This window comes from Vidua macroura, chromosome 5 (genome assembly GCF_024509145.1).
Source record: "Vidua macroura isolate BioBank_ID:100142 chromosome 5, ASM2450914v1, whole genome shotgun sequence".
Taxonomy (NCBI): Eukaryota; Metazoa; Chordata; class Aves; order Passeriformes; family Viduidae; genus Vidua; species Vidua macroura.
The window spans coordinates 64,756,506-64,771,882 of NC_071575.1; the positions used below are offsets into that span (position 1 = coordinate 64,756,506).

Sequence of the window (15,377 nt, forward strand, 5' to 3'; positions counted from 1 at the left end):
ATTCCTCTCCCAGGCTCCCATCTTCAACAATAGCAATCTGATAGTTTGGGTATCTGTATTGGAAATAGGAATATCAAGTCAAATTTCTAAGCCTAAGTGAACTGTGGGTCCTCATCTCCAGCATCCTAAAAGGACAATTTAACCAGCAGATTACTCATTAGGGGGCTTGCAGCTCCACTTCATTCTATTTTCCTGAACATGGCTCAGTTCAAGTGAGTTACACAGGGGCAGAGCACATGTTACACCGTTCTCCAGGGGAGAACAGATCCAGGGGAGGCAGTTTTCTAAATCATACATATCAGTCAAAAGGACAAAAACAGGTATTTCTTTGGTAAAAGTCCTATGGCCCATGAGTAGCAGCATATTTTTAAGTACATAGAGAAGTTTATGCTGGAAAACTTAGGTACCTAGAATGTTCTTAGTATCTAAGAATCTAGTAATGAGTTTTATTAGAAACTGTGCACTCTAACACCATTTCAAACTTCTGTTTCCTTGGATCTGGTCTATGACATTCTAATGTGTTAGAGAAAACCATGGCAACTGGGTTAAGTCCTCTTTACATTCCTTCACAGCTACAGAAAACACAATATGGGTGACAGACACACAATGAGAGAGGAAGCCTTTTAGAGAGCCTTCAATTTCCATTTCCATGATTTGGAGGAGCAGAAGGCAGGTGCAGAAATGTCTATGAAGTTCATGTAATATTGAGCATGTGGAGTGCAAGAAAGTAAGCAGTGATGGAATAATCACAGGATCAGAATGCAGCTTTGGGACTGAGAAGCTGAAGAGATTGGATGGAAGAATGAAAGTCTAAGAAGTTCAGAAAAGCAGCTGGAGGAATTAGAAAATTATAGAAGTCATGAAGTTGGTAATGAAATTCAGCCCAAAATCCTGTCTGAAAGCAGTAATTCCCAAAATGAACCCAACAGCAGTATCAGTTTACTACTCTGATAAATATCCTTTAAGTACATAATTTCTGACATAACTGAAGAAGTATGAAAGGCTAAGTACCTATACCAAGATGGCTTTGCAGATGAATGAATCTCACAATACAGTTTAATTCAGAGTGATTCTTTGAACCTCCCCTGGGATAAATCATATTAAAAAAAAAAAAAGCACCACTTCTTTAACAAGTTCTTCTTCAAAAAACCCCAAACTTTATTATTTCTTGATAGCTCTAGTATGTTACACTTTATGTAACATTCTCCTTATGCTGCCACAAAGGTGACCACACTTTTAGATTTAAACATCAATGTCTGGGCAAACAGCTGTACAGTGAAGGATCCTCAGCTCTCTCTAATGTTGCTGTGCAGTCATTTTATACTTCTTATATATTTACATCAAAGAGCAACTGAAAATGCTACATAAACCTTATTAAAAATATTACTGCTTCAGACTGACTGCAAAGTTGGTTTAAAAGTTATACACTAAGACAATATTCTTTTTTAATAGTTTTGTTGGTTCACATGGAGAATCAATTGGCACTTCCTGTAAATGAATCTCTAGACAAGTAGTAAATGATTTTTTAAGCTTTTTTTTTTGGCTATAGACAAAACCAATTCTTCATCTGTTGTACAGGGAACTACTGGTCACAAACAAAGAAAAAATTCAGCATAAGTTGGCATAGGAAATTTATAGGCCAATGCAGTCGTCTGTACTATGTATGATCATGTGTAAATGACAAGTAAATATTGGAAAATGTAATAGATTTACAACTCAGGTGATTTAGAGAAAATTTCTTTTAAGACCAATCTAAAACATTCGTTAAGTATTACGACAGTGCATCCTTCAAGCCTAGGATCCACAACTGGATTCCCTCACTATTTTTTGTAACTTAGTGATCTTTGTACTGCTGTCTTATCTTATTTCATATTTGCTCTGCTCATTTTGGCAAAGTTGTATTAAAACTCCTTTTGATCAAGTCTACCATATAATAAATTTGTTCAGACCTTGAGTTCTCATGATTGTATCAATGAATAAATTGCATTTCTGGATTACTGTGAAACTGGAATACTCTCTTCCCTTTGGACAGAAAATATCTTTTTTCAGACATATTGCTTACCAAATATTGGAAGACATAAACCCAAAATGTTTTGAAATGCATTTTTCATCTATGAAAATAAAGAACAGACCTACAGTTGTATAAATCACAGCTAGCAAAGGTTGTAGAGCATTAAAATGAAGAGACCTGTGGTAGTAGACCAGTTCATAGTTTTGCTTAGGAGTAAAATGTTCAGTGACTAAAAACATAAAGCTAAGAAATGCTTCTGCTGGTACTAAAATCAGTGTTTAGTGCCTGGTAAAACTTTCCTATTGTGGAACTGAAAATCTCATTCTCAATATAAGGATGGTCTTATCTTCACTGTGTAAGTATTATCTGATGTAATGCAATGGGAAATTTGTGAGCTTTCTACTAGTCACAATTGACTATTTCAAATCTAAACTAGTTCTACATTCATGAGTTCTCAAAATGTGACAACTATATACTGACCACAGTCTATTTATGCACTTTCAAAACTCCTTTTTCCCTCTGATCAATTTGTCCTGAGTCTGACAATCAGAAGTAAAAATAAAAGCCATAATAATGTCAGCTGTGAGTTTCAAGTGACTGAAATGAAGATAGAGAAAACTACTATTGGTAGTGAATTATAGCTAACACAAAAGTAACATTTAGGACTATTTACCATTTTTTGCTATTACATGGACTGGAAGGACAAGAGGATTTTGAGGTATCTCCATTTTCAGTCACCTTCTTGTTTTCCCAGTGGTTTAACCCTGAGATTAGGTCAGTTGGTTAGAGCATGGTGCTAATAACACCATGGTTGAGGGCTTGAGGATCCCTGTATGGGCCATTCAATTAAAAGCAAGACTCAATGGGTGCCTTCAAACTCAGAATATTCTGTGTGAAAAGTTCCTGTAGATGTGTCACAATCATGAGGAATCACTTTTTTCCAGCAGAGGGAAGCATTGCCTAAGTATTCCCTTCCCTTACAGCAAAATGGACATTTTTAATTTTCTGAGTGAAGGTCTTCTGAAAAGTTTGGCAACAAATCAGTAACTGTGAGAAGTTTGTCAGTCAAACAAGTCAGAAAAGGAAGCTGATCAATACACTGTGAAAATGAAACGGCTGACAAAATAGCAAACCAAAATATGTCTAAGAAAACCCATGCTGAAAGCACATGGGGATATGCCTGCTGCAAGAACATCCCGATCTTCAGAGCTTTTAGTGTGACACTTACAACAGAGGTCACTCCATATTTTGCCAAGATAGTTACAAACACATTTGATTTGTAATTTGATTTTGTTATCATCTTACACAAACTATGTACAGCAATGTGGATGTGGACATATTTCTTGATGTCAAGAAGAAAATACAATTCTTTTCTGATATAATATGCCTAATGTGATGGTATGGTATTATCAGGGAAGAGAAGCAGGAAAATTAAAATGCTTAAACTGTTTATCTGAGGAAAACAAAAAAAAACAAAAAACCAAAAAAAACCCAAAAAACCCCAAAAAACCCACAAAAAAAAAACCCAAAAAAAACCCCAAAACAACCACCAAAAAAAAAAACCAAAAACCAAAAAACAAACAAACAAAAAAAAAACACCAAAAAAACCAAACCCAAATAGACTTCAGTGTCTGATCCAGGCCATTGTAAGCTATCTAAATTGGGATAATGATATATTATATTCATCTTTTGCAGATGTTCAAGACAATTTCACCAACAAATCATTCACGTGCTTCCTACCCTACTTGTGCAGAGTCTGTAAATTACATACAAATGAGCTGCACTTCAGCCGTGCCTGTAACTCACTGTGATGCTGCAGGTCTGAGCAGTGGGTGAGCGGGTCCCCATTTCGGATGTCTTGTCGTCTGGTGCGCCTGCAAAGATCACGTTTGAAATCTGTTAGTGCCTTTCCCAGTGCTCAGCAGCAATAAATGGAACATTCACTTGTGACAGAGGTCACAAGTGCACCTAAACAACACTAGGAAGGAAATCATATTGTTACTACTATATTCTGTGCGTTATCATTTTGTAGACTCAGGCTTTATTCTTACAGGTGAAGCCTTCAGAAACTGGTAAATACATACCTCTTGCACTGAGATACTAAATAAATAAATAATGTTCAATGCTAATTATAAGTATTAAATAAATACCAAATAAAATACAATATGAAGTCTGTTTTAACTGTGTGGGCAATACTGGTCACAGATAAATCTATTACTTGATTCACAGATACAGGGACTGCTGAAGGATTAGAATATATATTAGAGTTTAACATGTATCAAAAGTACACAATTGTGCAAGTACAGAATACTTTGAGTATGGCAGCATCTTTTAGATAGATGAAACGTTAAGATGGGTGGATTTGAAAGAATGGTAAAGTGCTGTATTTTCTACAAAATCTAAGTTAAAAAGTGTAGATAATTTCAGCCACCATGGGTTTTACTGAAACATTTCTGATAAAACCTTTTACAAAACTGTTCTAAATTGTCTTTAGAAAAAACAAAATAAAAACTTGAAAAGGAAGATTTTGAAATGCCATTTATTCTTTTGTGGCTTAAATCTGAATTCTACCTTTGATTGAATGTCTTTTTAACTCAGTATATTCTTCTCCTAGTTTGAATTCTACTGGCTCTTTTGAAAAACATGTTGATCTGTGCTAAAAAAATGTTGTATTTCCTTGAAGAGAACATTTTAATACAGTTTTGTTGTGCATGTTTTTTCTGTCTTTGTCTGCTCGTAGTTTTGTTTAAATAGCTGTGACACAAAATTCAACTGAGCCAAAGAAAAGCGTTTCGTATGAAAAAGAAAGGAAAAAAGAAAGAGGCAAACAAAGATGTGTTTCAAGTGTGAGTACTTTACTTTAGGAATCGGAGAAAGCCTGAGGGCTTGCAAAATTAGAGGAGAACAAAGAGGATTAGGCTGCTGAACAATGCTGCGATTTCAGATTATGGTATCCAGCAACGGATATGCAAAAGTCAAGTAGCCTTGTAAAAAGCCCTGTTGGTCCCTCCCTTGTGACAACAGCCCACATTTTTAAAAGCCATTGTTCTGCAGCAGAGACCACGTCTCTTCTCTGCACCAGCCCTATTTGCAGGCTCTCACTAACAGCCCAGCATTAGCACATACCAAGAGTTCTCACAGAAGCACAACTGAATCCTCTTGCCTGAAAGATTTTAACCATACTTTTTTCCACTGAAAGCTACTGAAACGTTAAACCTGAAACTAATTGTGTGAAGTACAGCAAAAGCTTTCTTTCTTAGAAAAAAAAAGCTAGATGAGCATTTTTATATATTTTTCTGATTAAAAACTTCTTTAAAATTATGAGTTAGGACATCTTAGCACACTTTAGTAAGAAGGAATCTTCTGCTGAATGATATATGCTTAAAAAATATACAAATCATAATTTCCAATATCTTCATATTACTCATTACCAATGACAAAATCACACCCAAGATATAAAGAACCATAAAATTTTGCTATCCCTTCCTAGATTTTGAAACAGCATATTTATAGGATACAATTTGCAAAAATGAAGTCTGTAGAAAGACTCATATTACTGTCAGTGGAGTTTGAATGAAATATTTAGTTGGGATCTCAGAAAAATGTTGCATATATCACCATTGTATCAACACAATGATTTATGAAATATGAATCAGAACACATCTGCACAGGGTAAAGTGAAGTGGTCACACTACAGGAGCTCTGAACTGTCATTTAGACTTGTAAAATCAACAAAGAAAGAAAATCTCATTAAAAAAAAAAAAAAAAAAAAAAAAAGAAGAAAAAGAAACAAACAAAACCCCAAGACCTAAACCAAACTATAAGTAAAACATCTGTACAATTGCCTCAGGAATCCATTTTCCCAATACTTCTGGAGCCTAAAATTACATGAATTTATTATTAGGAAAATGTTGACATTTAAGCTGTTTCCAGCAATGCTGATTTTGTCATCAATGCATTCCGAGCTGGCTTGAGGCAATGGGTACAGCAGGTACCAGGTGAACAGAGGATCCTCTCTCCCAGTGACGCAGACCTCTACTCTGCTGCTGCTGCCAAAGGAAAACTGGGGGGAAGTGGCAGAGACAACAGCTTTTTCTTATGCACTTTTCGGATCCCAGCTTCCCAGCACTAACTTTTTATTTCACAGTGGCCTTCAGAAAAGTAAATTCTGCACCCCAAGTTTTTCCTGTAGCTGTGCAACCCAGTTTGGCCCAGTAACCCCCACCCTTTAATCCCTATTAGAAGAGGTCCCAGTCACTTTACCCCTGATGCCAACATGAGCTCCATCTGCAGCAGTAAGTTGAAGAGATAAGGAAAAGACAAAGAGCTCTATTTCTTCCATCAGTGTAAGCAGAGGAATGACAGGATGATGTGCTCTATGGATCTTGAGATTGGCTGGGAGTAGGAATGTGTGCTAGGAATGCTGAGAAAAGATGAGGTTCAGGGATAGAGAGTAGCAGAAAACAGTGATTCAGTGACTCCTGATCTTACTGTCTCCTTGAGCTCAGAGGCAATACTTAACCATATTGATTTCTAATACTAAAGAACTTTTCAGAACAAATCAATCTTTCAGACTCTCCTTGAAAACCTCCTGTTCCCTCTCCTTTCCTTCCTCTTCCAGAGAAACTGCCATGCTACCAGCAAAAATAAGAATTTAGCCCATGTGGCTGAGAAAATTTGAGTGGCTCTTCTCTTGGGATGGGTTCTTTATTTTCTAAAAAATTTCACAAAAAGCTTTTCTCCTACTAACTCTGTTTCCTAGTGCAAAAATAGAAGCTGATGTTCTATGAGCAGCTTTTGTCATCATCAGTATTTGTTTAGGATCCATTGTAATGCAAACCTTAAAATTTTGACTCCCTCCATCTGAAACTCTGTGACACTTAGTCAACTTCTCACCCTTTACCACATTTCATCTCCCTCACCAAGCAATTGAAACCTGGAATTTGGCATTCTGACACTCTCAGCTAAGTATTTGCTACAATTAATTTAATGTATATAAACTCTTATGTATATAAACCCTTACATGCTTTGTTTCTTCATACGTGCAAGATGTCTGGCATATTCAATTTCATGTGAGCACTTTTTTATCATTTTACTCAATTTATCAAGGGAATATCAAACTACACCAATGTCTGCTTCTATTTGCAAACATTTACCTATTCAGTTATTCCTAATTTCTACTTCAATAGCCAGGAGATCTTCAGTAACTAGCTTGTATAATTTTAGAGTTTACATTTTATACTTTTAGAGTTAGACTTCCAAAGATAAGGGGAGGCAAAGAAATTAGTACTCTAAACCTTCAGATCAGGCAACTAGACTTGTACATTTTTAATAAAACTGATATTTTTGACTTGTGGAGTCAGCTTTCCACCAATGTTTGCATTGCAAAGCTTTTAGCATCAGTGCAGAGGGACTGTAAACCAGTGGTTGTTCTGATCCGGCAGCACCTGAACACACATCAGCACATACAAATTATACTTCTGAATAGTAACAATAATGTTATATATCACTAAAAAAGATAAGTTTCTATTGATGTCCAAATATTTTAGAAATATTTCTCTTGAATCAGAATTGATGAAAATGCAGGGTAATTTACTTGGGCAAGTAGTGATTTTTTTTTATTTTGAACCCCCTCCTCATGTTAGAGAAAATTATTTTTTTTCTTTTTCCTGTTTACCAATGAATATAAAGTTAGGAGTTAATTTCAGAAACAACTCTTGTCTGAATGTTTTCCTACAGGAGCTTTTTAAGCCAGCCCAAGAAGTAGCAGTGGTCACTTTAAATCAACCAAGACTTCATATTGCATGTAGCTCCCACAACGATGTTTTCTTTGGAAGAGAAAGGGCTCCAGTTAACCATCTCCTAAAAAATCTCCAAAGCCCTCTAGTCATATTGAGACCATCAGTTAAAACAAATAGCAAACCATGCAGACACGCAGAACTGTCCCTACCTCTTAGCAGTGGGGAAGTAACGTGAGCAGGAGGAGCCATCCCAGGCACAGTAAGGGTCCCTTGCAAGGCAACACTCAGCACAAGCTTTTCCATACACATCACAGCGGTGCAAAGGAAGCTGTGAAACTCCAGTGGCTGAGCCAATGTAGAGCTGTTGCTGTTGCAAAAATTAAAAAAAAAAAAAAACAAAAACAAAAAACAGCTAAAAAATATTGCAAATTACAATTTTCTTTTTCTAGGAAAGCATAAAAATGTTATATAATCATTTGCTTGGATCCTTCCAAATACAATAAAGGACCATGATCCTGATGTATGCTAAAGGAATGAGAACAGAATTGTCCCCAGGATAAAAAAAAATATCACTGGGAAAACACCCAAAGTCAGTGACAGAACACAATGGAGAACATGCTTTTGAATTTGAACAAAAAGAAAACCTTCAACATACATTTCCTAAGCATAACCTCAATTTATGTGTGTGAGGAGGAAACCCAAAGTAAATTATTTCAGACTGATGCTACAATATTTCAGTTTGGAAGTGCATGCACTTCTTTTTATGTCTGGTAATTCCAATGTTTTGTAATCTTTTCTATAAGTCACATGATTTAACTGGAACATATCTTTAGTAAGGGGAGAGGTTTTGTTTTATTTTGGATAAAAACCAGTGTTGAGTAGAAGATGCAGTTCAAATGCAGAAGTAAATAAAAAAAACATGCATACAAAATGAAATCCAGCTTTGCATGGCATCACAATAGAATATCTTGTCTCTCTCAATTTCCTCTCTGATATCAAATTCATGTGGTCCACTAGGGAAGTTGGCCCCCAGAGGGATATAAGAAAACTGAACATCTGATCCCATGTGAAAGTCCAAAGAAAGATATTTCAGATTAGGAATAATTCACAAAGAAAACACATATTAGTGGGATGCAAAACTAGGGGAACACTAAATAAATAGATACACAAAAATTCAGGGGTATAATACTTCTGGTTTGGAAACACTTTGCTATCAAACCTTGTCACTCAGCACCCACAGTGGACCAATGAATACCTTTCTTCAAGGTCCTACTACAAGCAGTCCCATGAAGAAAATACAAATTTGTATTAATTTTTCTTTCTTTGAAAACATAAAGGTGGTATGAAAAAATATGATTTCAAGAAATGTTATCAGAATTCTTCATTTCCTGCATTGCAATGTCCCAGAGGCACCATTTTCAGGGAACTCAGGGATGGAAGATGGCTATGGTAACCTACCAGCTAGACATAATGAGCCCTGGATAACAGGAGGTAGCAACACCAAAAACACTCATAAGAGGTGTTGTGTTAACTTCTTTCAGAGACAGCAGCTTGGCAGTTTATACAGACATATTAATTGTAACAGAAACATCCCATGCATTTATATAAACACCAGTATTTTCTCAAGGAAAATATGACAAGGAAAGCCCCAAAGGAAAATTCACTGGCAGATTGAAAACTAAACCCTTACAAAGCAGCTGCTTCCATCTATTATAGTTTCATAGCTGGGTTGTAAGCCCACATTCTCCAGGCAAAAGTCTCTGACCACACAGGGCTTGAACAGCCTGAACTGTACAAACCCATCCCAGTCAGTGTTGTAGCCTTGAGAAGAGAGGACAGGCAACAGACAAGATGAGCTGATCCTCTCTAACTGAAGTGACTTAATCAAGTACCCACCTTAGGGTTACATCCTGCAGTAAAAAGAGCAGCAATCCAAATCTTAGGTGACCTAACTGCTTCTCAAGGGACGCCTCTTCCCTTTACTGATTATGGAGGCAGCATAGGTCAAATTAGAGCTTCAATTAAGTATCTTAAATGTCCAGATGGTATTGATCTGAGTCCTGTGTAATTGGGGCATTAATATCTGTATAAGCATGTAGGAACATGTAGTGCAACTAATATAAAAATCAACCCAGAGAATGCACATGGGAAAATAAAGAATGGTGTAATGGTTTCCTATGTACCTCTGTAACCAATTTTATTTTATAAAAATCCCCTCCCTGAATTCTAATAAATGTCTTTAGAATTAAAGAATGACCAGAAACCTAAGAAAAAAAAATGAGGCCAAAATAGGGTTACTTAAAAACTATATTCCTTGTAGATAAGTTCATAGTTCAGTCAGTGAGCTGCGGCATATGTTTCAGGTGCTGCACAGCCTTAAGGCTGCTGCCTTGTTTGCTGCTCTTCTGATCATGGTTTTAGACTCCAGCTGGTGATTATTATTCTGGACACTAACAATATAAAAAATCCAGGCAGTATGAAATTCAGAAAATAGAAATAGAATTATTTGCATCAATGGCTTGACCTTACTTTGCCAGACCACAGTCAAACTGCCTTTTCAGCTGTCTCTTCCAAGACATTGTTAATTTAATGAATGAGATTATCAGATCAAACCAGAGGGTCAAAAAAAAAAAAAAAAGTTGTCCTCTAAAAGTTCTTGCACAAGTATCAGAACTCAAGAAAAACTGAGGACACTAATATTTTAAGCAATCCAGTGGTTTCTGTAGGCCCTACAGTGCTGCCCAAAAAAAAGCAGCCTTTCCCCAGACAAAGTCAGACAAAGGGATAACAGAATGCAGAAAATGTAATACTTAAGAGGAAGAACTTACACAGAATTTTTAAAGGAACTTTAGGGAGCATGAGATTCAAGTACCATTTGATTAATTTAATGTCTTGGGAAGTAATGCAGAACAGTTCACCACACTGTTTAAGTGATATATTCATTTTGAGCTGGTCCTTTCTATATGCTCACTATGGACAGAAATGTTTATCTCTGAATAAAATTCAGTACTTGGTACTACAAAAGTAGTCACTAAGATATTTCTGCCTTGCCTTTGCTTGAAAATCTTATACAAGAGAAACAAAGCTCTTTGTAGCAATTCACCAGACAAGGACTTGTTCAGCTAAGGATCTTCTTGTCCTTTTCCCATGTCACAAGAAATACAACAGCTTTTTCAAGGAGCATCACAAAGCTGACCCTGAGAAAAAGGTGAGAGGTTGCTCTGCAAAAAGTTACCTTTGATTGAAACCCAGGTTGGACTTTTTGGCCTGCTTCCATGTTTATAAGGGAAAAATTATGGAGCTTCACCTGGCAGGCTCAAAGCCAAGAGGTACCATGTCTCCCACAGAACTGTGAGCTGAGGCAGCTGCAGGGTGTTGCAGTGGCTCAAGGATGCTCTGAAGGTTTGTGTCTATTGGTAACAAAGCATAAACTGTTTAAGTGATAAGGTTACACAAGCCTAGGGCTCTGAACACAATCAGGAGGAATGTGTAGCTTCAGTGAGAAAATATAGACATGATTCCTGTGAGTTAAAGACAGCAGAGTGGAGAAAGACTGTATTAAGGCTTAGTCTCGCACATAAAAGCTAAATTTCCTTATTCAAAGCCACTCTTGCTCAAGGGCCAAATGCATACGCAGAGAGAGAGAAAGACAGGAGCTTTAATGCTTAATGTAATTTAAAACCTAAGCTAAGTTCCGCTTCTGAAGAATTTGTAGATTTTAGTCTTTAGGAAGAGTAATTTGTAACATAACATATTGGCATGATGGCAAAAGAGGTAGCTTTGAACAACCAGAGTAGTAAAACATTTAGAAATAAGGAGAAACTCCCTGTACCATGTTTTTATAATTGGATGAAAGATTTGTTAGTGAAAAAATAAAATGAAGTGATTATTTTTAAGGCATTCAATAGAACATGCTGGTTTTACTATTTACATTTCATGCTCTGGCTTTCCAAAATGCATAGAATTATTGTGCTGTTTATATGAAAACCACCCTGTTTATCAGAACACAATGAGTAAAGTGTCTGAGTTATAGAACTACAGTATTTTTAAATCATAAATGTAAAATGGAAACATGTTGCCATATACTAATTTCATACATACTGCCAAAAGCTTGTCATAGTGTATCATGATTCTGTCATTTTTAGCCTGAGGCTGGTTGATTTTTCATGAGTTTTACTCTGCCTGAATAACTTGTGGTTTATGCTCTTTTTTAGCTTCAGACAATTTTAGCAGTGTAAATTTGTTTTCAGAAAACTCAGGGAAAATTGTAATCTCTCCTGAATAACTAAAGATGCTTTGGAGGAAAAGCTGTATGAAAATGCATGGTCAATTTTCAAATATGATTGGCTGCTTTAAGGGAATGTACTTATAAAAATAATCCAAAGCAGAGCATTTTGGTATGATGTGAGCATATATACAACTTGACAGGTCTGTTTTTAAATATCCCAGTATTCAATAGTACCTTTCTCTTTGTCCTGCCATTTTTGCTGATTTAGGTGGTAAACTGTTCGAACAGTGTCCCCCCTAAACATTTTCTGTCAAATACATGAATGCTTTCAGACAACTTTCCTAAAGACAGTGAATTCAGAGTTAAATATGCAGCATTTCAAATATAATATTGGCTCTGTCCATTACAGAATGAATTTGACTTCTGTTTAATAATGTATAGAGTGAGGTAGAATTTACTAAATTTTACTTATAACGTGCACAATTTTTAGTGCACCTAGTCCTGAAAGTAATACCAAATCTCCTCTTTCCTGACAATGACATGAATGAAAAGAAGTTCCTTATATTTACCAAATTAGCCTCCAGATCAGCACATGTATGAAAAAGAAGAAAAAAAAAAAAAGTTAAATTTGACACTGCATTTTATGTCTCAGACTCCTGAGACAGGAAATGACAGGAAATGACAGTGGCTGGGATCCATCCACCTAATTCCAGGCAAAGCTGGAAGATAGGCCCCTAATACCCACTTCATTCCTGAACTGCAAACCTATGTTCTTTGCACAACCACATAATTTATCAACTGCTTCACAAATTTGCTTAGAAATGCAGGAATCACCTTTACTGTAAGTCAGACAAAACTTTACCTCAATCTATCAAGAAGTTCAGTTCGTTTTAGTTATGGTCTTGTTTTAGAATATGTATCTTTTTTATAAGCAGTTAGCTATTTGTGTACTCAACAGAAAGCAGGAAATATAAATTTTGGAGTGTGAAACCCTTGTCATAACCACATCACTGAACCAGAAGGCCATGGAAAATTTGGACTGCATCAGATCTGTTGATCTTTTGTCAAAGCTGAATGATGCACATCTGACAATGGAATGGGCATAGGACAGAAAGACAGCAGGATGTCTCAATTCCATCCTTTGCTTCCACCATCTGCATTTTGTACCAGACTATTCTACAGTGACTAGAACTAGTCCCATTAAAGAAAGGCACCAAGTTTGGACACTCCTTTTGAACAGTCTCTCTGACATGGAAGCATTCTATAATGTGGATTTTTAATTTTTTTTTTTTTTTTTCCTGGAGAGCCACCATACAGCTGGTTAGTTTGTATTTAGTTTCCACCTTACCAGTAAGTAACACAAACTAGACTTTTCCTTTCCCCATTGCATGTCACATTTTCCTGAGAAACTACTGCTGTTTATGTAAAGGGATGGGATGCTGCTGCTGCAATTAATATGTCTCTGCTGACTGCCAAGTTACTGTCTCGAGAAGACAGAGACCAATAAATATTTGAAAGGGATTTAACATTTGTGCACATAGTACCTGCTTTGTGGAAATCTTCATTGCTGAAATAACAGTGGGTTCCTAGGGAAAAACAGAGTTAAAATATAAAATGAGCTATAAACATAAAAAATATATTATAATACTATTTGCACAAGGTAGAAACCCTGAAATTAAACTAGAAACTCTCTAGTAATAGTCCTTGTTGTTGTTTGCAGTGGAATAATTTCTAGCTGTAAAGGAATTAGAATGCATGTACACATCTGGGTACATCTTTGATTGCTATGTTGATTGTAGATTTTTCCATTATTAATACAGTTAATTGTGATCACTTTTTCATTAGTTCCACATCTTGAAATTATTATCTACACTTAATACTAAAATTGCACTTCAAGAACTTCCCAGGTAATATGAAAATAATAATGGCTTTATGAAAATTCATAGACACTATCTATTAAAGGTAATAACACTGAAATAAGCAACTCATTTTAAGTATAACAAGGTGAAAACCCCATTCCTATGAAATTTTATTAATAAGAACAAGTTTTAATCCCAAATATAATCTTTTTAACTGCTCCACTTACAAAGAAGATATATGTATTTTCAGAGCATGCAACCAAAATGAGCAAGAGGTTCTTTGCACTCTGGAATATCCATCATTTAATCAACTGTTACAACTTCTAGGTCCAGGTTCTTAATTTTAATTTTAAAAGTGGCATAATTAGACTGTGTGCAACTCAATTGTGTATGAACTTTATTCCATCAGGAAATCTGCTATTGATCCTACACATCATACTTTTGGTTGTTTACATTAATAAAGTACTTATTAAGCTTTTACACTTGTATAGTTTTCAGCTTACTTATCCTGAGAGAATTTGATATGGGTCAGTGGATGGTAAGCATGGACTTGCCTTTACAGAGGGGTTAATAGACCTTATATTAGAAATCATCAATTAAATGTAACATTTGAATGAAAATTGAACTCATTAGTTTGTTTGCTCAGCTGTTCAGAGAAATATTGCACAAATGGGACTTAAGAATCATTTTTTATCAATGTAACAGATATGAAAGACTTTCAGCTTTGTGGAATTTTAAATGAAAAATATTGTACTCAGCACATTGCAGCTTAACATCAAAATACATTGTTCATGATGCACATATACTCTTTACAACTAAAGAAAACTTACATTTGGATGAGGTACATGTAAAATCTGTTGGAAATTCCCTATTGAAAGATTCATATCTTATGCTCAAAAATTCTGCTCATACCACTGAAATACATAAATTCCCTCTTTAAGGCTTAAATGAATGACTAAAGAGATAATTGAGCTTTCAAGTAAATCAGAATAACAAAATACTTTCGTGCAATGAAAAAATGCACATCTAAAGTAAAATTCCAAATTTGAATTTGCCATTAACTATTCTACTTCTGCAAAACCTGTCTGAAGTAAAGTTAATTCCATTTATTTTCCTTTCACTTTTATATTTTTCTTATCTCCTTTACCATGGCACTTCTACCTGTTTCAGAGAAGAGACTCATATATTATCAACAATTTCCAAATTACTCTGTGTTCATGCAATGACTTTTGCATGTATAAAAACAACAAAAAAAGTTGTCTCATTTTCTTCTCACAGTTTCTACTTTAATGTTAAGAAAAAAAAGTACCCTAGATTTCTGTCCTCAAAAAATCCCATGGATTGCAAGAACAGGGACACACATTTTTTAGAGGCATCTTGCACTCAGAACAGAGGTTTCTGAGCACGACTAGTACCAGTAACAGCAGGAATGCCCATAAGAAGCTCTGTTTAGCTATCTTGTCTCTGCTCAGAAAAAAAAAAAGGTGAAGGGATAGCAATGAAGTTTGATGAGGATGTGGTCCTGGGCCCCCTGGCAG

The 15,377-nt window shown here is 35.7% G+C and overlaps 1 protein-coding gene across 1 annotated transcript in view; it reads right to left on the bottom strand.

Moving 5' to 3' along the window:
* The window catches only part of SEMA3A (semaphorin 3A), a 166,058-nt gene that overhangs the window by 8,006 nt on the left and 142,675 nt on the right, over positions 1 to 15,377 (bottom strand). The window contains exons 13-15 of the mRNA XM_053977966.1: positions 13,525 to 13,566; positions 7,962 to 8,119; positions 3,818 to 3,885 (exon numbers count right to left, since the gene is read on the bottom strand). Of these exons, the coding sequence (XP_053833941.1) occupies positions 3,818 to 3,885; positions 7,962 to 8,119; positions 13,525 to 13,566 (268 nt within the window). The remainder of the gene's footprint in view (positions 1 to 3,817; positions 3,886 to 7,961; positions 8,120 to 13,524; positions 13,567 to 15,377) is intronic.